Source organism: Leuciscus leuciscus (assembly GCF_965113295.1).
Source record: "Leuciscus leuciscus genome assembly, chromosome: 4".
In the NCBI taxonomy this organism is placed as follows: domain Eukaryota; kingdom Metazoa; phylum Chordata; class Actinopteri; order Cypriniformes; family Leuciscidae; genus Leuciscus; species Leuciscus leuciscus.
In genome coordinates, this window is record NC_138728.1 from 17,750,838 (window position 1) to 17,777,897 (window position 27,060).

At 42.8% G+C, this 27,060-nt stretch overlaps 1 protein-coding gene and 1 long non-coding RNA gene across 6 annotated transcripts in view; one reads left to right on the forward strand and one right to left on the reverse strand.

Annotated features, from left to right (window-relative positions):
• The window catches only part of ppfia2 (PTPRF interacting protein alpha 2), a 160,724-nt gene that overhangs the window by 1,718 nt on the left and 131,946 nt on the right, over positions 1 to 27,060 (reverse strand). For 4 of the 5 annotated variants that reach the window (XM_082168192.1, XM_082168191.1, XM_082168190.1 and 1 more), the window contains 11 exons: positions 22,873 to 22,954; positions 21,463 to 21,663; positions 19,843 to 19,905; positions 17,514 to 17,546; positions 16,555 to 16,730; positions 16,324 to 16,421; positions 16,070 to 16,245; positions 15,911 to 15,979; positions 15,251 to 15,407; positions 12,153 to 12,209; positions 1,179 to 1,259 (listed from right to left, as the gene is read on the reverse strand). In XM_082168192.1, coding sequence (XP_082024318.1) covers positions 1,201 to 1,259; positions 12,153 to 12,209; positions 15,251 to 15,407; positions 15,911 to 15,979; positions 16,070 to 16,245; positions 16,324 to 16,421; positions 16,555 to 16,730; positions 17,514 to 17,546; positions 19,843 to 19,905; positions 21,463 to 21,663; positions 22,873 to 22,954 — 1,171 coding nt within the window. In that variant the 3' untranslated portion in view covers positions 1,179 to 1,200. The remainder of the gene's footprint in view (positions 1 to 1,178; positions 1,260 to 12,152; positions 12,210 to 15,250; positions 15,408 to 15,910; positions 15,980 to 16,069; positions 16,246 to 16,323; positions 16,422 to 16,554; positions 16,731 to 17,513; positions 17,547 to 19,842; positions 19,906 to 21,462; positions 21,664 to 22,872; positions 22,955 to 27,060) is intronic. The other variant, XM_082168193.1, reaches the window with a different exon arrangement.
• On the forward strand, positions 10,942 to 15,113 carry LOC309497922. Its single transcript, XR_014205756.1, has 2 exons — positions 10,942 to 12,298; positions 13,089 to 15,113. It is a non-coding gene; the product is annotated as an uncharacterized lncRNA (long non-coding RNA).

A 27,060-nucleotide genomic window follows, 5' to 3' on the forward strand; every position in this document is an offset into this window, starting at 1 on the left:
ACATTTCCCATTATGAGTTACGATACAGCTTAGCGTGTCAGGGTGGGACACTTTTTTCACTCCAGAGTTTGTGGAATGTAAGTGTGGGAGGAGGAGACAGTGGGAGAGCTTGGATCCAGCAAGTTCCTCCATTTTTTCCTGGCTTCCCTTGCTTTTTTCCCTTGGGTGTTGAATCTTGGAGCAGTAATAGCTGGTCACAGTCTCTCTGAAGTAAAGTTTGTGGGCAGGACTAAGGTGGGAATGTGTCCGTGAGCAGTGGTTGTTGTGGCTGCTTGGTGTTTTCATTGTTCTTGTGGGATACGTGAACTGCATTCACATTCAGGCGCTGATGTGAAGTCCTGTGGTCATTCAAACACTCATCAGGTGTGTTTGTGGGTTGAGTGGAGTGGCGGGTGGGTTGAGTGTGGAGTGGCGGGTGGGGAGAAGTAGATATTGTCCTTTTGCACAAAGTTTGTTTGGGCGAAGGCTATCTGATTTGAATTTCAGTCCTGTCATGTTGAATGTTTTTTGCAGCCATGTATTTAGAGCAAGCAACCTTGAAAACATGTTTGTTCTGCTTATTGGGAGCGGTGCACAGATGAACGACGAAGCGGTTTTCTAAGTGTTTCCAAAGAGTTGATTGGAATCCTTAAGGGGGTCTGACTGCTCATTCAGAATGCTCTGAAGTGTCCTGTTTACATCAGAAGCTTTTGCTTGAGGAAAGCAGCGTGTAGTTGTATCCCTGCTGCTAATATTTGTGATTATGGAGTGATGCACTATCAGAGCTGGATCTGGGGTGGGGGAAGCTGGTGCAGCAATATGTGTTGCTGGTTGTTTGGATAAAAATGGTCCTTTTTTTGTAGTAATATTCAAGTCCTGTAAGTTTGTAATTTTAGTGTTGGAGTCAAGCTTTGTCGGCTGAAGTTGTAGTTACATGTAATAAGAGTGTAACGTCATGGCTGTTTGCCTGCAGACACGGTTGGTGTGATCATAAAGGCCAGTGTGTTTGAATTGCGTGAACACTGTCTCGCAGATGCTGGTGCACTCTTGTCACTTCAGTGGATCAATTGTTGATGTGAACGCAATTCATGAAGGATTACTTATTGGGTATATAGATTTAATGAGGGATTTATTTTGTAGATGGCAGAGGAGAGGGACAATGACATGTTGGTTGTTTTGAGTGTATGGGAGTCACTCACAGCTTGAAGTTTTCATGTTCTCTCAGCAAGAGTAGGTCCTCACAGTGGAGCTGTCCAGACGCTGTACTGCTGATGGTCCAACTGCACAGAAACAAAGATACTGAGAGTGAGTGAGTGGGTGGGTGTGTTTGTAGTAAAAAATGTGTGTGATTGTTTGTTTGTTTCCACCCCTGGCTGAGCATCCATCCATAAAGTTTGTAAAAGCACTCCGGGTTTTGATTGTTTTGATTAATAATGTGTTTTTCAGGTGTGGAAGTCAGACTTAGAAAATGAGAGTACCTCAATGATCTTGAGGCCCCTTGGAGGTGTGCTCCAGCTTTCAGGTTTAGAAGTACTGCTGTATGAGTAGTTGTATATTTAACAGGATGATGTGGTATCATCATCATCATTGTGAGAGTTTGTTTAGTGTACACCCAAAGCACTCCCTCTCCCCCCCCCAAAAATAATAATAATAAAAGTAGGAATACATAAGGTTGTTTAGAGCACATTGGATAAAGGGAGCCAAGTGGCTTGATTATAAATATGAAAGAAATCAGTACAGCACAATGACACGGTTAGTATAGTGTGTTTGGTGTAAGTGGTTAACATCCAAACACAGAGTACAGAGGTGTTAAAGGGGGACATGAATAAAACAGTGCTCATCTGTGCTTTTGAGAGAAAGCACACAAAAATGAGTGTATGAACAGTGGGTCAAGAACGATAGTTGACCTGGAACACATAATGGCTGTTGTAATTGGTTGTAGGTAACGAGGAGGTGGAGTAGCAGCGTGTGGTTTCCACGGTTATTAATTTGTAACGAGTAAATGGTGTGTAGAGGGTCAGGTGACTTTGCAGAAAGTGCGCGGTTGGTTGATTGAAGGGCAGATTGTGATGCGGCTGATGGGGTGTGAGGTACATAAGCAGTCAGTGGAGCTGTAGCGGCAGCCATTGTGGGGCAGCCATCGTGTTCCTCCCTCGTCGTGTTCAGACCGGCTCGTGTAAAGACCTGCGACTCGACCTGCGTGACTCAACCGAGAGACCACAACGAGAGAGAAAGAGAGCACACCGGGGAAAGGAAGGTACTTCCCTCATTCTTTGCCTTCATTTCTACTGCCGTTGCACACTCACTACACCTGTAACTCCTCTGCCAGGTCTTTGCTTTCTTTCTCTGCAGGATCCAATTTCACACCCAAAATGATACATAGATTACTTGCTGATTCTCTGTGATTCATAAGGCTTGGAGCTACACTCAATCACCAGAAATTCACAGGACTCCCACCCCCCTAATAAATCAACCAAGGCATTCATTCATAGAAGACTTGGTTTTTCTGTAAACTACAAAGTTAAGATCAAACTCACTAATCCAGAGAGATCTCCTCAGAAAAAGAGTGTAGGACACCACCTTGCACAAACTTCTCTCCTTGCTTATCTAAAGTCTGTGTAATTTACATTGTACAACAAAACGCTTTTGTTAAGTTATGTTTACCACAGGCTTCATTTAACTCATAAATTTAAAAACCCCATTATAACGTCACATTGGAAAATAGGAACCAGTGGCGAATTACACTTCCGGGTTCTGACGTCATACGTGCACCCTCTCTATTAACGTGCGTAGGAGAGAGGGATTTTTCTTTCGCCCTTTCTTACTGGATGGGCGAAACGCAAACGTCAGTAAATTGACCAGGACCGCCGCAAAGGATTGGACCTTTGGAAACCACTTGGCATCTAGGAATAAAAGGAAAAAAGAGCTACTCCACATATTGTGCTGAAAAGAACCCACCTTGGCACGCTACCGCTGGATATTAGAGTGAACGTTGAAGACGGCTTCCCAAAAGGATCTTCACGAGAATGGCAATGACGTGTGTGCTAAATTCAACAACTACCCAATATTTACACTAATTTTTTTATATCTTCATGAAAAGTAGCAACTTCAGAGCTACTACAAATATGTGGAAAAATGAACACATATCTTTTTAAATCTTATCCTTCGTATTTTTCCTGTCGTTGCTTTATGGAGTTTCCTTTGTTTCTTTTTTATTCAATCAAATGTACTGTGTTTGAGAGTAAAACTGATTATTTTGTAACAAAAAATAAAAAAAAGATTGCAAAAAAGTCTTAAGGCTCAAAAATAAAGAAGTTGATAAAATTATTTGCAGTGCATGTACATCTATGAAAATGTGTATTTTTTCTTTGTGCATTTCGAACACTTTTTCCATCACAAATGCACACATTTTGCTCTCTTTTCTGGGTCTATTTTGCGGGTCTAAATCTTTTGCTTGCGAGTTGAAAGGTTTTGCTTGCGAATGAAGCCGTGTCTCAGTGGGCGGTCTTTATCAACCAGGATGAAAGGCCCTTTTCTATTGGTCACCTTGGATCAAAATGACATGTTGACCACGCCCTCTACATTTTCCCGCTGCTGCCGCGCAGTGTGAAGAGCGAGTGAACTTGTAACATGTCGAGCAACAGGTCGTTTACTGAGTTAGATAACTGATTTAATATCATAAACTCAGTGACAAGTAAACTGAATTATTCTCTTCTTATGCTCTCCTATTTAAATACTTGATGTTGTCGCTGAATAGATTTTATTAGCCAACACAACAGCATAGCTAGCAGCCAGAGCCACCAATAGTACTTTGGTGTGTCAGTAGGAAATATCAGTTTACATTTCCAAACATTCCAAAATTAGCTGATGTAACAAATATATAACATTCAGATCATTGATCACAAAATATAATCACTGTTATTTCTTTACTTAAAGGGATACTTCACCTCTGGAAAGATGAATGTGTATTTAAAATAGGTCATTTATGTAGAAGAAATGTGAAATTATTTTAGAATTTGGAGCTTTCTAGACTAAGAAAAGCCAGAAAATGTATTTTTGGCTTATGTGGATGAAAGACAACAACTCCCAGAATGCACTTGCTTCGCTGCCCTAGGAGGCCACTCCCAAGCCACGCCTACCGGTAAGAGCGCAGTTGAAAACAACAAAGCTAGGCTACTAGCGAGTCTCCGGGATGAGTTTGCCGGGGATTTCGAGATCGCCCAAAATGTCCGGGATTCGGCTTTTGCTTTCTACAGTCGCCATTCATTATGTTTACTGTGGCGAGCAGGACGAGGCTGACGGCCGTGGGAGAACGGCGCGAGGCCGGTGGCGTGATTACTGAGACGCACCGATCTCGCATCTCTCACTGAGGAGCGGGAATTTTCTTAGCAATGTTAAAACGCACATCAACCGATCATTTGTTTAGCGTTCATGTAAACACTACATTCAGATTCACCAATCGGAATGAATTCAGCTAGACTGAAACAAAAGGTGTGCATGTAAACAATGAATGGCGACCGCAGAAAGCAAAAGCCGAATCCCGGACATTTTGGACGATCTCGACGGCCGGACATGTCCGGGGAAAAAGAGGATGGTAACCGCTACTACTCAGCTTTCTCCTACTACTCAGCTTTCTCCACAGAACAAGAGCCTGTTAACTTGCTTCCAAAGAAAGACGGCTGATACTACAGTATGTGTACATTCTGTGAGTGAGATCCCACCCTCTATGGGTGGGTTGAAAACATGCGGGACAGCCCCCACTACCGGCTGTAGTCTTTAGCCTCTGGCCAAAAAATCCTCAGATGACGCTTATATGACGATTTTTGCGTCATTGGAGGATTTTTTCCAGACAAAAAAATACATAAATCTCTCGTCTCAGGGGGATATGAGGGTGGAAAGCACGGTAATTCGAAAATACTACAGGTTTTCTACTAATACAAAGCTTAATGCTAAATCCTGAAGTATCCCTTTAAAGGTACACTATTTACCTATGAGTCTGACATATGCCTATAAACCAGCAGCTAACAGTAACTTCACTGGTTTAGCCAACGTTAAGTATTTACATGGGAGAGCACAAGAAGAGAATAATTCAGTTCACTTGTCACTGATTTTATGATATTAAATCAGTTATCTAACTCACTAAACGACCTGTTGCTTGACATGATACAAGTTCGCTCGCTCTTCTCTCAGACTCAGACTGCGCAGCAGCAGCGGGAAAACATAGTGGGCGTGGTCAACATGTCATTTCGATCCAAGGTGACCAATAGAAAAGGGCCTTTCATCCTGGTTGATACAGACCGCCCACTGAGACACGGCTTCATTCGCAAGCAAAACTTTTAAATTCGCAAGCAAAGTGTTCGAAATGCACAAAGAAAAATAATAGTCCAGTCATTTTAAGCCAAAATAGGGGTCAACCTTGAACAAATTGCAACAGAAGCAAACTCAACTGATTTTGTATCCTCAATATGTCCTGAGTAAGGAAAAAAAAGCCCAGTAGAATCCCATTAGGGGAAATATAGCCTATTCATACTTTTTCTTACGTGAATAGGGTACATTTTTTAACCTTTAGATATCACCATGAAAATGACTGAGTTGATTACTTACATCAAGACAACAAGTTAACATGGACAAACGGTGCATAATCTAATTACGTAATTTGCATAAATACCACAACAGATCTAAACATTGGGTATAGCCAGGTGAAAATGTCTTGTTGAATCTTGTTGACATATAACAGTAAAATACTTGATGTTAAGGTCTGAATAGAACCCATTTAGGCTACCAATGAACATTAATACCTAGAGGCAGATAGAAGTACTTTAGAAACGTACTCTGTTACTAACGTAACCTCGGTTCTCTCTAGAAGAGGGAACGAGTACTGCGTAAGATATCTTACGCTAGGGGAAAATCCTTTTTCCGCGAGATATTGAAGCCAAAAATTATCCTTAATTTTGTAATAATGCAAAACGCAATGCAAATAATGCAAAAATCTCTCTTCTAGAGAGAACCGAGGTTACGTTAGTAACCGAGTACATTCTCTTACGAGAGGTCTCTCGTACTGCGTAAGATATCTTACGCTAGGGGACCCAATGCAAAACGCCGTGCATGCTGAGATCTGACACCAAAGACCCAAGGGCGAAAACCCGGGGTACATATAGTGCACAATCACCCAGGGAACTCACAGAAAGTCCGGGAAGAGGGAGGGGCGAAGCCGCACTCTTCCACATATGGCAGCGTCGCTTAGACGCGAACTTCATCATGCAGACAGGGCAGGGTACGGCCTGAACTGATGGGGAAAATGTGGGTCTTACAGTTTGCCCAGGCACATCTCGTGCTACTGCTTTTCACTGTCGATCATCGAGCTGTGCTCAGTAGACGCAGCATTCTGAGCTGATAGCATCAGGTCAGATAATACTGGTTAACTTAGACCGACAGCAGCCTGGCCTGCAGGGCGGGAACCTCTAGGTTGTAGAACCTTATAAATGTAGACGGGGAGGCCCAGCCTGCCGCCGTACAAATATCTTGCAAGGCAATCCCACTCGACCAGGCCCACGAAGAGGCCACGCCTCTCGTGGAGTGCGCTCTGACACCCAACGGGCACTGCATGCCCTTGGAGGCGTATGCCAGCGCTATAGCATCAACTATACATCTGGATAGGCTCTGTTTCGACGCGGCTAGTCCCTTAGAATGCCCGCTAAACGAAACAAAGAGCTGCTCCGTCTGTCTGAAAACAGACGAGCGAGACACGTAAGCTCGTAATGCCCTGACTGGGCAAAGGAGGCCCGCGTCTCTTTCCTCCTCAGGGACCGGTAGGGCTGACAGGGAGATTACCTGCGCCCTAAACGGTGTGTTGAGGGATTTCGGAACATAACCGTGCTTAGGTTTGAGTATAACTTTTGAGTCATTAGGCCCAAATTCCATGCACGTCGCGCTCACAGAGAGCGCGTGTAAGTCCCCTATGTGCTTCACTGAAGCGAGAGCCAACAGAGAAACAGTCTTGAAAGACAGATGTTTCAGATCAATTGACTGTAAAGGCTCGAATGGTCCACCTTTCATGGCTTCCAGACCCGTAGAAAGGTCCCATACGGGGACTGAGGGAGGTCTGGGAGGATTCAGTCTCTTAGCCCCTCTAAGGAAGCGGATGACTAAATCGTTCCTTCCTATTGACTGACCAAGCGTTGTTCCTGAGAACGCCGCTATAGCCGCCACATAAACTTTGAGCGTGGAAGGGGTCCTGCCCTTATCCAACAGCTCTTGTAGGAAGGAAAGCACCTCCGTCACTCCACAGTCTGTGGGTGACGCGCCACGGGCTGTGCACCAGCCCGAAAACACTGACCATTTCGAGGAGTAGAGCCGTCTCGTAGACGGAGCTCTAGCCTGCGTGATCGTGTTTAATACTCCCTTAGGGAGTTCAACATGTACCCGTTGATGGCCCAGACATGAAGGGACCACAATTCCGGGTGAGGATGCCAGATCGAGCCGTGGGCCTGAGAGAGGAGGTCTCTCCTCACTGGCACTGGCCACGGGGCAGTGCTTGCTAACTGCATCACGACTGGGAACCAAGGTTGGTTTTCCCAGAACGGTGCTACCAGCAATACTGAGCATCCTTCTTCCCTGATCCGCTCTATCACCTGAGGCAGGAGAGAGACGGGGGGAAAAGCATAGAGCGGGCGGCGGGGCCATACATGAGCCAGCGCGTCCCTGCTCTTGGAGAAAAATTCCTGACAGTGAGCGTTTTCTTGAGACGCGAACAGGTCTACTTCCGCTCTGCCGAATTTCTTCCACAGCAGTTGGACTGTCTGTGGGTGTAGAGACCATTCGCCTGCCGGAACATTGTTCCTGGACAGTCTGTCTGGTCCTATATTTAGGAGCCCTGGCACGTGCGCTGCTCTGAGCGAGCGCAGGTTGCGCTGAGCCCATACCAGGAGGCGTTCTGCTAGCCTGTACAGGTTCCTGGACTTGAGGCCGCCCTGGCGATTTATGTAGGACACCACAGACATGTTGTCCGAGCGGACCAGAACGTGGCGTCCTTTTATTTGGGGACAAAAACGCGTCAGCGCATTGTCTACTGCCAGCATTTCGAGGCAGTTTATGTGTAGGAGCTTTTCCCGTTCCGACCACTGGCCGAAGAACGGTCTGCCCTCGAGCAGCGCTCCCCATCCCGAGGTGGATGCGTCCGTGGACACCACTCTCACCCTCGAGGAAGTCCCCAGGCTTACACCAGATTGGTACCAGTCGTTCGCTCTCCAAGGTTTCAGAGCTGTGACGCACTTCTGATTGACCTTGAGGCGAAGCAAACCGGATGCCCATGCTTGGCGTGGGACTCGCGCTTTCAGCCAAAACTGCAGCGGGCGCATGCGGAGCAGGCCCAGCTGGAGCACTGATGATGCTGAGGCCATGAGACCCAGCATCTTCTGAAATTTCTTGAGCGGGACAGACGCGCCGCAGCGGAACGAGTTCGCTGTGCGCTGAATGTCTACCGCGCGCTGTGGTGATAGTCGCGCTATCATGGACAGCGAGTCCAATTCTGTGCCCAGGAAAGATATAATCTGACTGGGGGACAGATAGCTCTTCGCCCAATTGACACTGAGACCCAAATTGGACTGTGTACTGATATGCCTGGCCCTCGAAGGCGAATCTCAAATATCGCCTGTGACGTGACGCTATCTGTATTTGAAAATACTCGACTTTCAGATCTATTGACACAAACCAATCTCCTTGGCGAACCTGCGCGAGGATTTGTCTGGTCGTGAGCATCCTGAACTGTCGCTTCACAAGCACTCTGTTCAGTTGCCTTAGATCTAGTATGGGTCTGAGACCCCCGTCTTTTTTCGGTACCAGGAAGTATCTGCTGTATAGCCCTCCTTCGCTCTGAACTTGAGAGAGAGGCTCTATGGCCCCTTTGTTCAAAAGTTTCGCCACTTCGGCTCGAAGTAAATGTGCTACTTCTGCTTTTACCGTGGTCTCGGCGCGCGCCGCGTAGCGGCGAGGGCGTCGGCGAAACTGTAGCGAATAGCCTCTTTTTATAATGTCCAGCACCCACTTCGAAACCCCGGGCAGCTTTGCCCATGCGTCTGCATGGATAGCTAGGGGTTGAATACGAAGCGCGCTCCGCTCGCTCAGCGATGGAGAGGCTTCGGCGTGCTGTAACACAAGCGTCGCGCTCGTGACATTTGAGGCATGGGGCGCGCTGATAACAGCGGGCAGATTGCCCGCGCTCGACTCCTCTGCGGCGGTCAGCCGCGAGGGGGAGGGCTGGGCGGTTCCCGTAGGAACTGTCATGTCTATGTGTGGATGTGGGCGCGGGACAGCGGGCACATTTAACACACCGAAAGCATTGTTCGCTTGCGTGAAGCGAATGCACGCTGGTTTCGTTTTTACAGAAACCGTGAGACATGCATAACGTGGTGTTTGTGGGCACTGGGTAGTGGGCACATTCACCATGTTTGAAGCGCAATCGATCTGAGTCGATTTTATGTGCGCGAGCCCTGTGTGACAGGCTGTGCTTGTGTGTAGAGATGGGCACTGGGCAGTGGGCATTCTTACTACACATGAGACACCATCGGCCGTGGCCGGGACACCAGAAAATACACTCTTTTGGGGATTTATCTGGGTAGCCGTGAAAACGGCATTTGTGTGCAGGCAAGCGGGTGACAGAACCGGCTTGTTGGCTGCAGAAAACACTGGAACAGTCACATTTGCTGGAACTGGACGAGCGAATAACTTTGGTGTGAGTCTGGCCGCAGCGGGACTTGAACACCGTCGTTTTCCTAGGCGTGCTAGGACGACTTCGGGGCCTCGGGCTTTACCGCAATCCTAGGTCGCGGGCCACGCATGGCGGGGCGGCGGCCGGATGAACGGGAGCGCGGTCTCGCGCTTCGGGCCTGGTGGCGCTGCGAAGTGGCGGCAGTGGACGGTGGCTGGGGCTGTGAGCTCTGCGCAGACGGTTTCGCACGGCCTGCAGCAGAACTTGAGCGCTTCGGAAGGAAGTGCTTCATTGCCTGTGACGCTTTCTGGACCTCTGCGAATCTCTCCGCAAAATCCTTGACGGAGGATCCAAAGAGGCCCGTGGGAGAAAGCGGGGCGTCGAGGAACGCGGTGCGCTCGGACTCGGCCATTTCTGAGAGCGTCAGCCACAGGTGTCTCTCGGTCACAGTGAGAGAGGCCATATTCCGTCCAATGGCCTGCGCTGCGGACTTAGTATCACGGAGAGCGAGGTCCGTGGCATTCCTTAAGTCCGGCACGCAGATCGCGTCAGGTCCTTCCTCATCCAGCTTTCGGACGAGATCGGCCTGGAAGATCTGTAAAGTGGCCATGGTGTGCAGCTTGCCCGGCAGGCAGGAAAAAGCCATCCAGCCGGTTGTGAGCGGGCTGCTCGGGCGAAGACCACTCGAGGCTCAGAGTCGCCATTGTCATCAGCTCGCAGTGAGGGCAGCCGCCGTCAGCGAGCGCGAGAACTGCATGTTCCTCACCCAGGCAGGAAACGCAAACAACGTGGTGGTCCCCGTCGCTGAGTGTGGCTCTGCACGAGCCGCAGGAAGGCATCTTGAAAAAGACGCTAGCTCTTTTAGAATGTGTGTCGCGGCGGCGACACACACACACACACAGAGTAATAAAAAAAGGATATAAGCGCCGGAAAGCGCAGCAGGAAGGCAAGGAAGGTGGCGCGGCCAGCGACTTCAGTGACTCGTCCCGCTGAAGGAGCTCTCTCTCAGACGGCGCGGCTTCTTCTCCAGCTCCAGCGATGCGTGTGCTTCGCTTGAAGGATGAAAAATCAGATAATAGCTGCCTGCGAGCGGTATTTATAGGCCTAGACCACGCCCGTTTCGGCGGGACGTGACGCAGCGGGCGCAAAGCACCCTCATTGGGTCTGGCACGCCAGGCCTCGCTCGATAGGCTGCTGCAGTTGCCGCAGAGCAGCCAATAGGCGCGCGAGCTGTCTCGCCTATGTCTGCATGCTGCCGCAACGCGTTTTGCATTATTACAAAATTAAGGATAATTTTTGGCTTCAATATCTCGCGGAAAAAGGATTTTCCCCTAGCGTAAGATATCTTACGCAGTACGAGAGACCTCTCGTAAGAGAACCAGCCTTTATTAATTTTTAAGAGATTGGGTTTGGGGCTGGGTCCGTGGGACTGTTTCTAGGGGACGAGTCTGAGGGAAGAACAGGAGACAATGGTAAGGAGAATGCAGAAGACAAAAGGTAGGTAAAATAAAAAGTGAATCCCCAGAAACAGTCCCACGGACTCAGCCCCAATAATAATTAATAAAGGCTTGTTTCTAAAGTACTTCTTCCTGCCTCTATGTATTAATGTTCATGGGTAGCCTAAATGGGTTCTATTCAGACCTTAACATGAAGTATTTTACTGTTATATGTCAACAAGACATTTTCACCTGGCTATATCCAATGATTAGATCTGTTGTGGTATTTATGCAAATTAGCACATACGTAATTAGATTATGCACCGTTTGTCCATGTTAACAAACAATAAAAAAAACGTGTAATACATTTTTTGTTTGTCTTGTTGTAAGTAATCAACTCAGTAATTTTCATGGTGATATCTAAAGGTTAAAATGTATACCCTTTTCACGTAAGAAAAAGTATGAATAGGCTATATTTGGGTCTTCTTCGAAACTTTCCCCTAATGGGATTCTTCTGGGCTTTTTTTTTTCCTTACTCAGGACATAATTGAGGATACAAAATCAGTTGAGTTTGCTTCTGTTGCAATTTGTTCAACCTTATTTCATAAAATGACTGAACTATAAAGGGTTTCAAAGATTTACACGCACTGCAAATAATTTGATCAACTTCTTTATTTTTGAGCCTTAAGAAGACTTTTTTGCAATCTTTAATTATTTATTTTTTTATTACAAAATAATTCGTTTTACTCTCAAACAGAGTATGTTTGATTGAATACAAAAAGACAAAGGAAACTCCAAAACGGTTTGGCCAACATAATGTATTTATTGCTATTACAGGATCCGCCACATCTCTCCGTTCCAAGGCTGCCGTGATGCTGCTCCAAAACACTGTTGACATACACTTCACAGGTATATTTGACGGTTAAGAAAGGACAGGAGACATTGAGACCACGTAAGGGGGTACGAGTACACTACACTGTAGGGACGAGGGTCGGGAAAGCCACACATTTGGAGGCGCTGTCATATCTGACCTTGAAACCAGTCCAAATACATGTCGTCAGGACTGTCGTCCATCGCCTCGTACAAGACTACCCGGCAGCCGTCCGTAAAAAAACAACAGAAACACAGTCAACCTTTGTGTGTGTGTGTTACTTTTGTCTGTCCATCTTGAGCCCAAGTTGGTAACCCTTCCTTTTACAGTCCCCTAATTAATAGGTATTTACCGGGTAAGCATATGGTAAATTATAGTATTTTAGTGTGTAATTACTTAAGGTGATTAGTATGCAATTACAGAGAAACTACCAGGGAAAAAAAACACCACTGTTAAATATCAACTCAACAAAGTACTGTGTACTTGTTACCTGTTTAGGTTGGTAATAACTCAGATTTAATTGTGTACTTCCTCAGAATGTAGGCAGCCAATTTTTAGAAACACCTCCAGTATTACCCATCAATTCAAGTTAGGTTTGTAGTTATTCCAGGGTTATGTTGGTAACAGTCCATGTTTATTTATTACTATCTTGAAATTAAGACGGTAGTTTCCAATAAATTACCTTGTCTTACACAGTTGTTGTTCATCGCTACACCCATTTATAGAGGGTTTATCAAATAATTTACCTTACACTTACCTGGTAACTACCCCGCAGGAACAGTTTTCCCTAATGTCATGGCACATTTTCATTTCTAAAAATTGGCTGCCTACATTCTGAGGAAGTACACAATTAAATCTGGTTTCCCTGGTAGTTTCTCTGTAATTGCATACTAATCACCTTAAGTAATTACACACTAAAATACTATAATTTACCATATGCTTACCAGGTAAATACTTAGTAATTAGTTTGTAGTTTCTCTGCATTTACATACGTGTTACCTGTGGTAATTACCAATAACCAACTATAACTCACCATATATTTACCAGGTAAATACCTTGTAATTAGGGGACTGTAAAAGGAAGGGTTACCGTGAAGTTTGTTTGTGTGCAACTGGCTATGTTTGGAATAGTGTCCCACCATACTAATAATAATTGTACTCTCTTTCCTATTATTTTTACCAAAATATGTATTCATGGAATAGTTCACCCAAGTCTAAATGTGAAAAACACTAAAGGCACAACAGTATTAAACATCAGTTTCACTTTTTCTGACACAAACCAATTGCACACATAAATATCATGTGACACTGAAGACTGAAGTAATGGCTGCTGAAAATTCACTTTTCAAATAATACATTTCATATTTTACTTATTTCTTTAATGTTTTTACAGAGTACTACAAATGAAGGCCAGTATGTACCTTACATCAATACTGACAGCTCTGTTAAACTGATTGATCGATTGATTGATTGATTGATTGATCTAATTACTAATTATAACAATTCAACATTACAGTAGAACTGAAAGCTACAACTAAATCGTAATTTTCATCACATTTTATTCATTATTTATGAACAATTATCATACATTACAAAATAACAACTTTCAATTTAGTGTACTTAAAACGATATTCACAATATTTAAAATCCATTATAATATCACATTTACATGTGCCTTTTTATATAGTTTGGTGATGTTTCTGTCAATAACGCAGATAAATAACTTAAAGTTGTAAAATGACTAATTAAACCATTTGTTATCAGTACACTTACAGCTGTATGTCCCGATCATTTAACTTAACGCATTGAACAACAAATATTAATTGCACAAATTACCACATTGTTTTTCCCAGCCCTGATACTAACTATAAATAGTTTTGTTTTGTAGCACAGGCCACACAATTGTAGCAAAAGTATAAAAGTCTGTCCCATGTCTAAAAACAAGTAGTGCACTTCATCACTTAAACAGGCATGTGACTGATAAAACACATTAATGTTCCAGACAGGGCACACAAAATACAAACCTTAACAAGAACTGTTTTTCAGACAAATACAAAACATTTGCAAACCACATCCATCCGTTTGGCTGAGCACTTCGTTTTCCTATCAACCATAGAAAGATCTAAAATTTCATTAAAAAAATATAAAATGATTATTATTATGATGATGATAAAAATCTGTGATGGTCATTTCTTATTTTCATGTTTACTTCAGATTTCTTAGGAGTATTATTTTTACCCAAAATAGGGTGTTGTTGTACACACATATAATGTAATATCTGTTTCATTCATACTGGTAGTCGGAGGGCGCCCTCGTGCTGAAATCCACAAGTGAGACGCATACAATTCATAACGCTTATGACATTCCAGGAAATCCCTTATATGGACAAAGGCATCCAGCTATCGCTGTAGCAAAATAAAACGCAGAGAGAGAGAGAGAGAGATGCTTTGACTGACGAAACATGAAGACAATAAACATACAATTGCAGTAATATATGATTTATCTGTGTTCTTCTAGACATCTCACCTATTTTATAAGAATAAAGCATATTTATAATGCAATGCTAATCGACTTTATCGCTGTATAGAATACAATAAAATGATATAAATTCTGCGATAAGAAGCCACATCACAAACACTCGACTGATGTTATGAATTGATTTTGGGAGGGAAATGGCATTAAATGTTCTATTGTGTTGCACAACAAGTTTGAAAATATGTTTGTCACGTGTTGATTTTTCAAATGCATGTTATAAGCGACTCAAACTTACAGCGCTTGCAGAGACGGAGCAGCATTTACTGCGAACCGATCGATCCGCTCTGATTACATTGCTGCACTTCACCATGAAACACACTGCACATATACTCACTGCGATTATGAATTGGCAAATTTTTTATGAAATAAGACAAAGCACCATTTCGGTTTCATTTCATTCAATTTTGCAGTCCTACATTAACCTCACACACAACAAACGCTCACTTCATACAAACACGCCACAAACACACACGTGCAAATAATCGGATGTGTGCTAAATTTCATCGCACAGACCTTTTTTTTTTTTCTAGCAGCTGCACATACACACGCACGCACACTAAAGAAATAATTCAGTTCAATTTAACAAAGTCAATCAAGTTAGCAGTAAGCACAGTGCTAGTATTCCATCTCAAACCACGTGCATTTTTGCCCCTTAGCCGACTTTTGTGCTCTGTTATCTGCTACGAGTAGTAGTACTGTGTGAGGTCTCGTGCGCGGGTCTCACCCTCTGGTGGCAGTCTGCGTGAGTGTGCGGAGGTGGCAGTGAGGCGGAAGCCTGCGGGCAGGGTCTCCGCTGAGCCGGGCATCATGCTGATCCCGTGGACATCCCGCGGAGGAAACTGCCTCCTCCACGACGGCCCTCTGAAGTCTTTCTCGTCGCACTACGGATGGTCCAAAGACAAATTTAGACCAAAGTGCTATTTTACACTGCTTATTGCAGCAAATAATTACAGAAACAATATGCTTTTAGCTTTGCTGTGCAATTGATGTAAGCTTACATTGGCTCATTGCACAATTCACTGTCAAGGTCAGTGGAAAAAAACAAAAACAAAATGTTGATTAAATTCTAATAAATGTACTTAGAATTCATGAACCCTCATCAGCTTTTCAGTAATTTTTTTTTTTGGTTTAGTACAGTTTTCACTCAAAATTTGTATTTTTATGCAGACCAACATGCTAAAACAATTGTCATTTACGCCTTCTCGTGTTTCGTTTGGAACTTGACTGTGAAAAGCGCTCGTCCTAAATTGCTCATTTTTGAGGTTCGGTTTCTTTTATGACACTCCCTATGTAGGCAGTACACAGCAATGCAGCTCAATAAGGATTTGGAAGAGACTGCTGTCGACTGTTCGGTTCTAATAAAATAAAGAAACTAGTGCTTGACCTCATCTAATCGCCTCTCTGTTCCCAGTGCCAGCAGATTGTTGTACTCTCTTTCCAGAATTTGTCTAGCCTGTGGGGGAAAAAAGAGTGAATTAAATATTTTCCCCTCCAAATAAACATGTAATAGCTGTAAAGTGTGTGTGTGTGGATGGATGGAGACCTGAGTGTTTTGGTTGGGGATCTGCAGCAGCAGGGCCAGGCTGCTGTAGTCGAAATTGTCGTCGAGTGCGACGAGCGCCCCGTGCACACCGCTCTCTAACAGGATGTTGGCGTAGTCGCGGAGACCGATGCTCTGGATCCAGCGAATCACCCGTTCGTTACTCCACACCAGCACGTCTATGCAAACACAAAATCTTTGCTCATTGGAATATCACAAACGCCTTTGCTGGCGGCCCCCGGGGGACTATTACCTACCTCTTATCTCGTGCTGGCTGCTCTCTCGGCGTCTCTCCAGCTCCTTCCTGTCGTAGTTCAGCTTCTTCAGACACATAATGCCGTACTGCAGACTGGTTCTGTTACAAACAATACATTGATATTACAACCAAAGCCAGTTTAAATGTGGTCGAGTCTGCTCGGATTGAATCGCTCGATCGGATCGAAATGTTTAAGCCAATAGTTTGACACCAATGTTCTTGGACTGTTGACCTGTGAAAGCTGTCCACCATTTTTAAATGCACTCTGAGGTCCTTCTTGGTGAGGTGGTCCAGCATGCGCGCGTCCACCAAACACTCCATGAAGTAGCTGCGGTACTGAGGTAGACCGAGACAGGGCAGCCACTCGTTCCCGATCCACTCATGATTCATGTCCCCGTATGCCAGCGTCTAAATCACACACACACACACACACACACACACACACACACCACGTTAACAACCATGTGATTCTGAATAAAAGAGCTAATTTGTGTCATCTAGACATTTTATAAAGCCTTAGTTGCATATTCATTGGGCTGTAACTTTATTATTTCAATAACTTTATATTAATTAAACACATTACATTTATCAAAAGTCACACTAAAATGTATAATGTTACAAACATTTCAATTTCAAATACAGGCTGTTATTGAACTATCTATTCATCAAGGAATTCTCACAAATCCAAAATTAAGCAGCAAAAAAGTTAACATTGACAATAATTAGAAATATTAGAAATAATTGAATACAATAATAACTAAGCACCTAATCAGAATATTACAATCATTTATAAAGGATCATTTGACAATTAAGACCAGAGTAATGATGCTGAAAATTCAGCTTTAGTATCACATAAATAAATTACATTTTAAAATACAAAATTTTAATTGGAATAATTTTTCACAATATTACTGTTCGAACAAATAACAATTAAGATAATTGCATAACAGACTTAAACGGTATTTGGGGGATAGTTGCGTCAAATCCAGGTATCCTCATTCGGATATAAAGCTAATGACCATGTTTACTGACTTTTACATATTCACAACATAATGTGGATGTGACATCGCACGCAGACGAGGCTAGTACAATGTTCTATCGCAAATTCATGTAAAATAACATTTGCTAATGAATGTGAATTAGTGCAAGAAATGAATGAGTGTATATCTGTGTGGACTGTCACGCTCTCACCTGTGACCAGCTCCCCTCCTCTGACTGGGACTTCTGCGGAGACACAAGGAAGCGATTGTATCAGCTCTACATCTGCAAACTGTACTTCAGTTTACTTTTCAAAGCACATACATACTTAGTTTTATAATAAGTTGTTGGCTTTATAATAAATGATCACCCAATCGTACATGCTAATGCACCGGATGCTTCTGACAGGTTTAAACATTATTAAACATGTAACACAACAGCACACACAGTAAATGAAACTATAACAATGTAAGAAACTTGTCCATCTCTCTCTCTGCATGCAAGTACAATAATACATCACACAAACTACATTCCCAAATCCAGAAAAGTTGGGACATTTTGTAAAATTAAATAAAATCAAGAATCTGTGATGTGTTAAATGTTCTTATTTAACCTTTATTTAAATGACAAAAGTATAAAAAAGGATTATCAAAGTTTTCACTGACCAACTTAGGTAAATATTAACACATTTACATTTTGATGGCTGCAACACACTCCAAAAAAGCTGGGACAGAGGCTAAATAAAAGTGAAAAGCTTATGGAATATCCAAGTTAAACTCTTGAAACAGTCCACAAAGTAGGTGAATTGGTAATAGTTGAGGGGATTGTGATTGAGTGTAAAAGGAGCAGCTCAGTCTTTGCATGCAAAGATGGGTCATGGCTCATCACTTCATGAGAGAATTATCAAACAATTCAAAAATTTCAAAAAGCATTTCATTCTTTTACCTTCTACCATACATAATATTGCGAAAAGATTCAGGGAATCCAGAAAAATCGAAGCTCTGTTGAACGTGCGTGAGCTCCGAGCCCTCAGATGGCATTGCATGAGAAACCATCATGCTACTCTGTTAAATATAGCCACATGACCTCTGGAGTTCTTTGGAAAACCCTGGTCACTTAACACAGTCTGCCGCCACATCTAGAAATGGATCTGTTCAATACAGAGATGTCGCCGAGTTCTCTAAGCCCGAGCTCATCTCAGATGGTCTAAAAGACAGAAGGAATGTGTGATGTGGTCAGAGTCCATGTTTCAGAGTCCAGAGCTTGTTTTTGGAGTTCTCAGACAAAAGCAAACATCTGTAATTGAATGGGGGTGCATCAGTGACTTGCAAATGTGTGAGGGGTACCATTGAGGTGAAGGCGTATATTTGGATTGTACAGAGACATAAACTGCCATCAAGATGACATCTTTCCTGGGATGCAAGACAATGCCAGGCCTCATTCAGCACATGCTAAAGCCTGCCTGCAGTCCAGATCTGTCTCTTATTGAAAATGTAAGGCCCATCATGAAACTGAGAATCAGACAACGACAACCACAGACTTTTGAGTGGCTGTCTTGTAACAGGGGAGACTGGGCAAAAATGTGTAAACTCAATTCCCAAACATTTAAAAAGTGTAATTAAAAGGAAAGATGATGTGACACAGCGGTAAACATGCCTCTGTCCCAACTTGTATGGAGTGTGTTGCAGCCATCAAAATAAACATTTGTTTATATTTACAAAATACACTTAAGTGTGTCAGTGAAAACTTTGAAAATCTTTGTACCCTAGTCAGTTAAATAAAGATTAGAGACAATTAACGAATCACATATTCTTGACCAACTTCTCTGGATTTGGGGTTGTACATCAGATTCACAACATGCATTCGTCTGATTCCGTTCCAGACTCGTGTTCTCGGTGATGGTTATATGCTGATGAGGGTGAACCGTGATGATTGCATGAGGCTCAATGGAGAATAACGAGGCTAGTTTTATTCTCCTTTGACTGATTACATTCCATTTGAACGCGAGATCGTCACGTCCGTTCAGCCTCGTTGAGAGCTGTTCTATATGAAATTAGGGTCTCTGTCGCGGCTGGTTCACCCATCTAAAGATCGTTAGCGCTGGATGTGATTGATGGCGGCACATATGAGCTGATTATATTCAGATGTGAACTGAGGAAATCTTCCTCTGCCCAGTTAAAGACCAGAGCTTGGAGTCGACATGAATCCCCATTCGCAAATCATTTTACTTCCTTAATTTGATGTATTTCAACGTTTAAAGTGGGTCAAAGTCCCCTTCGAGAGCATCTTGACATATCCGTAAAGTTTATTTATCTGTTGTTGTTGTTTTTTGCCATTATTGCGACTTGAATTGAGCACAATAAGACCAGGAACTTGTACTAGAAAAGTAAATAATGCTCATTTCGATTTCATGTCGACTTTCATGCTCTATCCTGATTCTGTGAAACAAAAACATTTGCAAAAAATGTTAGTAAGGGTAAGCAAAGAGCATATGGGTGGGCTTTTTTTCTGTTAGACAGTTGAAAAGGGTGAGGTGACTGACCGTTTTCGAGGGGGCGGCAAGGGTCTCCATTTCCTCGTGGGTTACCCACACGTTACCCGACGGCTATGTGGGCGGCCCCGGAGATGAATCCGACAGGAAGGGCAAGCAGTGTTAAAGAAGAAGAGCAGCAGCACTGTAAGCCAATAGTGTTACAGCATCACAGTCAGATCATTAGCGAGACACAGAGTCCAGAGAAATGTGCCAGAGATAGACATACTGAACGCACAAACGCACGTCAGGGGAGACCAAACATCGTTCCCTCTGACGGGACGGGAGCCGCTGCTGAAGACGAAAACTGCGTTTCACATGCAAAATTAGCTGATGCCTTAAGTCTTGTGCACCCTGCGCAATTCCTTTTCTTTTTGCTTGTGAGCTTGTTATTGTCAAATACGACGCGTTTACGACGTCAGGTGCGTTCAAGTAACTTTTGTTGGAGCAAGATGGCGGTGTACCTTCTCTAAATTAACAACACAAAAATACAGCAAGGTTTTTAAACTCTACTTCTAGAAAATGAAGAACAAAAAATGTGCATCAGGTTAGTTTTGCTTTTTAATGTTTTTTTTTTATTCATTTAAAGGATAAGTTCGGTATTTTACACTTAAAGCCCTGTTTACAGATCGTATCTGATGAAATAGAACGGTTAAGATTAAAATTTGGACACATGCTGCTGTCCCGAGAATTTTAGGTTTATTCCCCCCCCCAATGAAATGAATTCAATGAAATGCCCGTGGTTTGCTTGCAATTGGCAAAGGTGCATTATCGCCACCAACTGGGCTGGAGTGTCTATTATTCAAGCTCTCAACGGAAGAATCACGGGTGTGACGCGTTTGGCAAAATAGGTCCACAAAAGCGAAATAAACCTAAAATTCTCGGGACAGGAGCATGAGTCCAAATTTTAATCTTAACCATTCTATATCATCAGATACGATCTGTAAATAGGGCTTTAAGTGTAAAATACCGAACTTGTCCTTTAAGAAGCCACTGTGAACTTGTAATATTGCCATATTACAATGCTTTTATATTTTGTGCCTGACAATGTCACTGCTAAATACCTATAAATATTGTGGTATTCTGCCCGTAAAGATCGGGGCTGAAAGAGAATCCTGAGCTTCCCACCCGTATTTATGACTTTGCAGTGGCGTACTTTTCGACATGTCTTGAACGCACAGTTTGTGTCAGATGGCCAGTTGTGGACAAAATCGTACAGTGTGCACCAGACTTTGTGTAATTAGTAGTTTTTCAGGAGATGCTTTAAGAAAGTGCATACAAATACCTTTGAGAAAGAAAAACTTAAGCTGCAGTTTGACTGCTGGGATGTGTGTATATGTGTGTCAGTCTGTGAATGTGTCATCACACAATACAGTCTCAGATCAGCTGTCACAGATGATGCAAAACACTATTACCATGACAACAGAAAAAAAAATTAAGCTGCAAATGGGTTAAAAATAACTGTCAGTAAGGATGCTATTATGGCGATGGACCGGCGTGGCCCAGTATTTGCCAAACAAGGTAAGGTACGTTGATGATGAAACTTTGAGAGGGAGTTTGTTTTTGTACTTTTTAATAATGTATGTTATTGATAAGAAAGCAAATAAACAAAGTGTGTGTGTGTGTACTCACGGTTCTAGACGTAGGGGGAGCCGAGGGGCTGGTGAGCGAGACCATCTCCTGGATGGCCAGACGCAGTTTGAGGCGGTGCAGTGGGTTGCTGATGCCGATCTCTCTCTGGATCTCGGTGTCCGACAGGGCAGACATGATGGCCCCGCTTTTTACGTTGGCACGACACGCTGCGACGTACCATGCTGGCATCCCCAGCCACAGCTTTGAACACACACGCACGCACATTGCTGCATGATTAAACATGTACAAAGACTGCATTATAATAGACTCTAATACAGGGGTAGCCAACCCTGTTCCTGGAGGGCTACCTTCCTGCAGACTTCAGCTCCAACACACTTACCTGTTATACCATGAACACCTTGATTAGCTGGTTCAGGTGTGATTGATTAGGGTTGGAGCTAAACTCTGCAGGATGGTAACCCTCGAGGAGCAGAGTTGGAGACCCCTGCTCTAAAACATCTATATTGCAAGCTTCACCACTAGATGGCGCCATTGCCCTATGTGTAAGTCTTTTCGGACCATAAACAAACATAAATATGTTTTAGCATCATGGCCAACTCATGCAACTCATTCTCTACTGAATATTTATATGTAACATTGTCGGGAAACTCCAACAAAAAAACTCAAAAGCTTAATACTGCAATTGTATCATTCTAGGAAAGACTGATCTCAGTATGTAATATGCAACTGTTCTACTACTCAGATCCTTATTTAGCTGCCATTAAAGAGCCTTGGAGTTATCTTAACCATGCAATAAACTTCTTATCTGTGCCATTATATGGAAAAAATACATAAATAATTTCAAGGATACCATCCCAGGCCTCCCTTTTTGGAGCAATAATCACATTTATTTCTATATTAGTTTCTTTGTTTTTGGCTGCTTAGCTGGACATATAAAACCTTAACCAGATAACAAATGGTATCTTTAAGGCTGGAATACACTACAGGACTTTTAAAACACTAGCCCCCGGTTTAAGGCTTAAGTTAGTCCCAGACTAAAACGCATGTTTGAGCTGTTTTAACTAAAAGCAATTTGTACTGGCATATCTTAAAATATATCACTGCCATTGTTTTGTCTCAAGATGCACGACAGTGATGTTTCTTCTAAGGCACATTTATAAAAGCTACTTAAATGTCCTAATTGAACTAAGGCCTAGGCCCTGTCTGTGAAACCAGGCCTAGGCATAATACACTTGCTTACTTAAAAGTTTTCTGAACATCCTACACTTAACAACTGTCCAGTCCTTCCGAACAGGACAAACTCATGCAGAATCATGTGCCTCATTGCTAGGAGACGCATGACAAATGAAAAAAATTTCGATTCTACTATGGCAGACATTTACTTAAGACGCACATCACATAATTAATATTCATGTTTATGTGCCCAAACCGAAAATTAATACTGCCCACCTCCAACCATGCGACAACTGTAGGGCCGTCCCACTGAGCAAAAGGTAACCCTTTTCTTCTGGCTTCTTCCAACAATTCGTGCCTAGAGAGAGAGCAGGTGGCAGAGACAAAGCGAGACAGAGAGGAAGAAAGATAAGGGGAAAGACAGAACTAGCTTAGAGATAATCAACTGAACAGAGAGAGAGAGAGAGAGGGAGGGAAAGGGGCATGTAGAGAGAGAAAGTGAGATGCTTTATCTGTCTCTGCCAGGTTTCCTGTGCTTTAATGGCCACTATCTTTTTATCAGAGCAACATGGAACACCAAATGCATACGTTTCTTTTAAAAAGTTTCTTTCATACCCACTACTACTAGTCCGTAATTAGCATGTAGCATGACGAATGCTACCTTTTAATGCAATCTCTGAAAATAAGCAGTACCTAAGCCAATATAATGCTTGGTTTGAGTTCACATCGCTCCATGATTTAATTTTAGGTCCGTCTCGTCTCTTAAAAATGGTCTGGGTTTCTGTTTATGAATCAAAGACCAGGTTGCGGTGGGATAAAACGAACAAAGAAACTAAGGTTGAAGTCGATCACGCTGAGAAGCCAACTAACTGAAAGTTCCAGTTTCTCAGATAAACATATTGTGACATTTCCTTGCTGTGTCCTGATCCTCGCCTATAAAACCGAGAGCTTAAGGAAACTGGAATGCTGTGACTTATCGAGGGAAAACAGAAACACCTTTTCTTTTGAACCCTATTCCGTCTTTTTCTTGATAAATATTTGCGCTTTAAGACAAGGCTGCTATCATAAACTCTCATCAGACTTTCACACAGACGCTTTTTTTTTTTTTTTTTTTACAGCGTTCTTCAGTGGGAAATATGTTTAGCTTTTTCCAAGGTTTTACAGGGGCTGAAGGACTTGTAACAGAGTGTGTCCTCAGCAATGTTCCAATATATCTCTCCTGCTAATGTCTGAACGTCAGAATGTACTCGTCTCCAAGGATCCGTAACTTAGAGATATTCCGAGGCAAGGCTTTATGTTTGGTGGAACTGTGTTGGAATTCTGAGGGCATTTGGCTACAGAACAAGTACAGGTGAATATTTTACGACACACGGATGTTGTGGTGGACTTTAAGGCAGAGACAGTTGGATGTTCCTCCCTCAGAGCAGCTTCATAATCCAACCGCATCTTTGGGGTCTACAGTAAGGCCACTTGAATGAACTGTTGGGTACAGTACTAACACATGCTGTAGTGAGTGATATGGTTCTGTCTGCAAAAAATATATCTCAAAACCGTTTACGTGACCACTGATATATTTTTTCCACCGAAATGGCGCCGCAATGGTGTCTGATCCGGTTCTGTGTTTGTGTGTGTTGGGGGGCTTGTTTATAAGTCTTAGTCCTTGTTTTGGGAACATATTTTAGCATTCAAAGTGATTATGTTCCTTTATGCAGATTGTTTGTACAACTAAAGCTGTTTTTTAATCAAACTATTTAAAAAAATAATGGTGGATCATGGGAAAGCCACGATAAACCCATATAAAATGTTTGGAAAATGCCACTATGAGACAAACCCTGGTACATAAATGGCACTGTTATTAACACGTTTTGATCCCTTTTAAAATGGCACCTTGTGAAAATGCTAATTTGTAACTATTTATTTTTGGAACAAAGGGGATAAAAACATTCTAAGCAAACACACTTATTCCATGATGTTCTATTGTAGTATCAGCTATTTCAGATAAACCTGACCCTAAAAGACACATAAAAAATATGGTTGATCATGTTACAGGACATGTTGGTCCTCAGTTTTAAGTAAACGGCTCTTGGTCTGAATAATCTGCTAATAAAGTGGACCAGACTTTACAATGAGAGTTAAAGTTGGAAGTAGTGACAGATCTTTTCTTCCGTACTGTGACTGACATCCAGGTGAAACTAATTATTGGAAGAAATTTTTTTTAGGGCAGGGACTTCTTTCAATCCACCAGTTGTTAATTAGATGGAGGCAGATCTTAATGTGAGCTTGCAGTCAATTGTGGGCAGGGTTTAAGCGGACTAAATGAGTGGAGAATCCGGCATACGTCACCGGAGAGAAGTCAGTCGTTTCACTGGAAGTTCGAGTTATCACATTTTTATTACGATTTTTTTGTTCACAACATGCATTTAGAAAATAGACTGGGTGAAATATGCATGAATAAGGTTTCCTAGAACAAACTGGCAGGTTTAAAGGGCCTAATTTTCCTGAACCACCTTTTCTTTGATGTAAACACAAAGCACAGAACCAGATCGGGCACCGGCACCGTGTCGGTGGCGAACTATCCAGTGGCCGTGAGCTTTCGTGTCTGTGTGCTGTAAAGGCAATAAGGCCTTCGTGGTGATGGTGGTGGTTATGATGTATCTCTCCTCATCTTTACGTGTTGGACTGCATATGTTCAGGTCCAATGTAATGCGTATGAGTGACTTCCTCTGAACATACTGTCGCTGGGGAGGGAGAGAAACAGTTATGAGAGAAAACAAAATGAAAAGAAAAAGAGAGCAGGGAAGTAGTCAATGAGTTGACAGTCCATAACCAGAGACGAGACCTGGTTATTGAATACGGCACACAATGCACACACGCGCACGCACACATACACGAGAGGAGAAAGGCCTCGGCATGGCAGATCGAGAACAGGTTGTTATAAAGGCACACATTCTCTCTCCAGGCAGAGATGCATCCTCTATAGAACTGCAGAGGGGGAGAATCACATTTACAGTCAAATGAAAAAGAAAGGCAGAGGCAGGGGTCTCTAGATGGACAGAAAGGAAATGCGTCGGACCCCCCTGAAGATAGACACACACTTTAGGAGCATGACGACAGACACGGACAGAGCGTCGACAGTGGAAAATGCAGCAAGTCTCGGCAACACAAACTAAACTTACCCGCTGATACAGAGTCAGATGAGGAGAAAGAGAGAGAGAGAAAAGAAAAATAGAGAAAGCGATGGGAGACAAAATTAAATGCTTGTTATTGAGCATACTGTATGTAGTTTAGAAAAACACCTCAGCTCAGACACGTGCATTACTGTTGGGAATTGTTGTATTTTTGCACTTTGATATTGACTTGTCGGTCACAATTGAACAGATCTTGTCTTTAAATTTTTTTTTTTTATATCATACAGCATGCAAAAAGTGTGCAATGGAAACGGTGAAGAGTCGTCCTCGCATGGCGCCACGATGGATGAGACCGACATGAGTCAAGTTACATAAAACGGTCACACTCAACCATTAGCGTTAAGGCAAAGAAACGTGATATTCGGCAAGCATCACATCATGACATGCTGTAAACACATCTAAGTATGAGACAAACTCACAAGCTTGCTATGAAAGGCACATTCTCATGTTAACATACATTCTACAATCATACAAATACAACACAATTACATTATTTTAGTAGTACAACATGTGACATATAGATAATAAGCCAGTATTATTATTATAAACTTAAATGAAAACTATACTGACCATGAAAATTCGTTCTTTTTATTAAATGAGCTAACGTAAGGCCCGAAACATACTCTACCCAAATACGTAAATGTGCGAACGGCAGTTGGTTTCGCAAGCTCAGCATTCAGGATTTTTTGGCAAAAAAGTTTTAGTGCATCAAAATGGTGATGGAAATGCTCATTTTATATTAATTTTATGTCGATGCTTCAAATGTCGCAAAAAAATAGTTTAGAAACATTTATTTATCGGAAAATTATTCATTATGAAACAAAATGCAACAAAATGTTCAGTGTTACTACAAGCATCGTCATAGCCTAGCGTCTTACTGAATGGTTGTTTCTTCTTTCAGGTCATCTACTGTCATGGCGGATCAACGGTTCGAAGATATTTTAGCTTCGCAACTTAGCTACGTTAGTTATAGTGTTCAATATGCTTATAGTTAGCTACCTAAATAACAGTTACTTTATCGCATAAATCTATCATGAGCACTGAGGCTTGCTATCGCCAAAGTGACACAAAAACGCACACCAAGTCTGCACAATAGGACCGCACGCTTGCAATGCGCTTGCTTACTGGCGTAAAGTATGTTTCTGGCCTAAGGCACTACAAAGCATCCAGATGGGCCATATGACAGTTGAAAAACATGACAGTTTGTAAGGAAGGTTGTCACGGTGTGTCAGTAACATTTACTTAGTTTTACAAGATTTGGGCCCAGGAATTAATT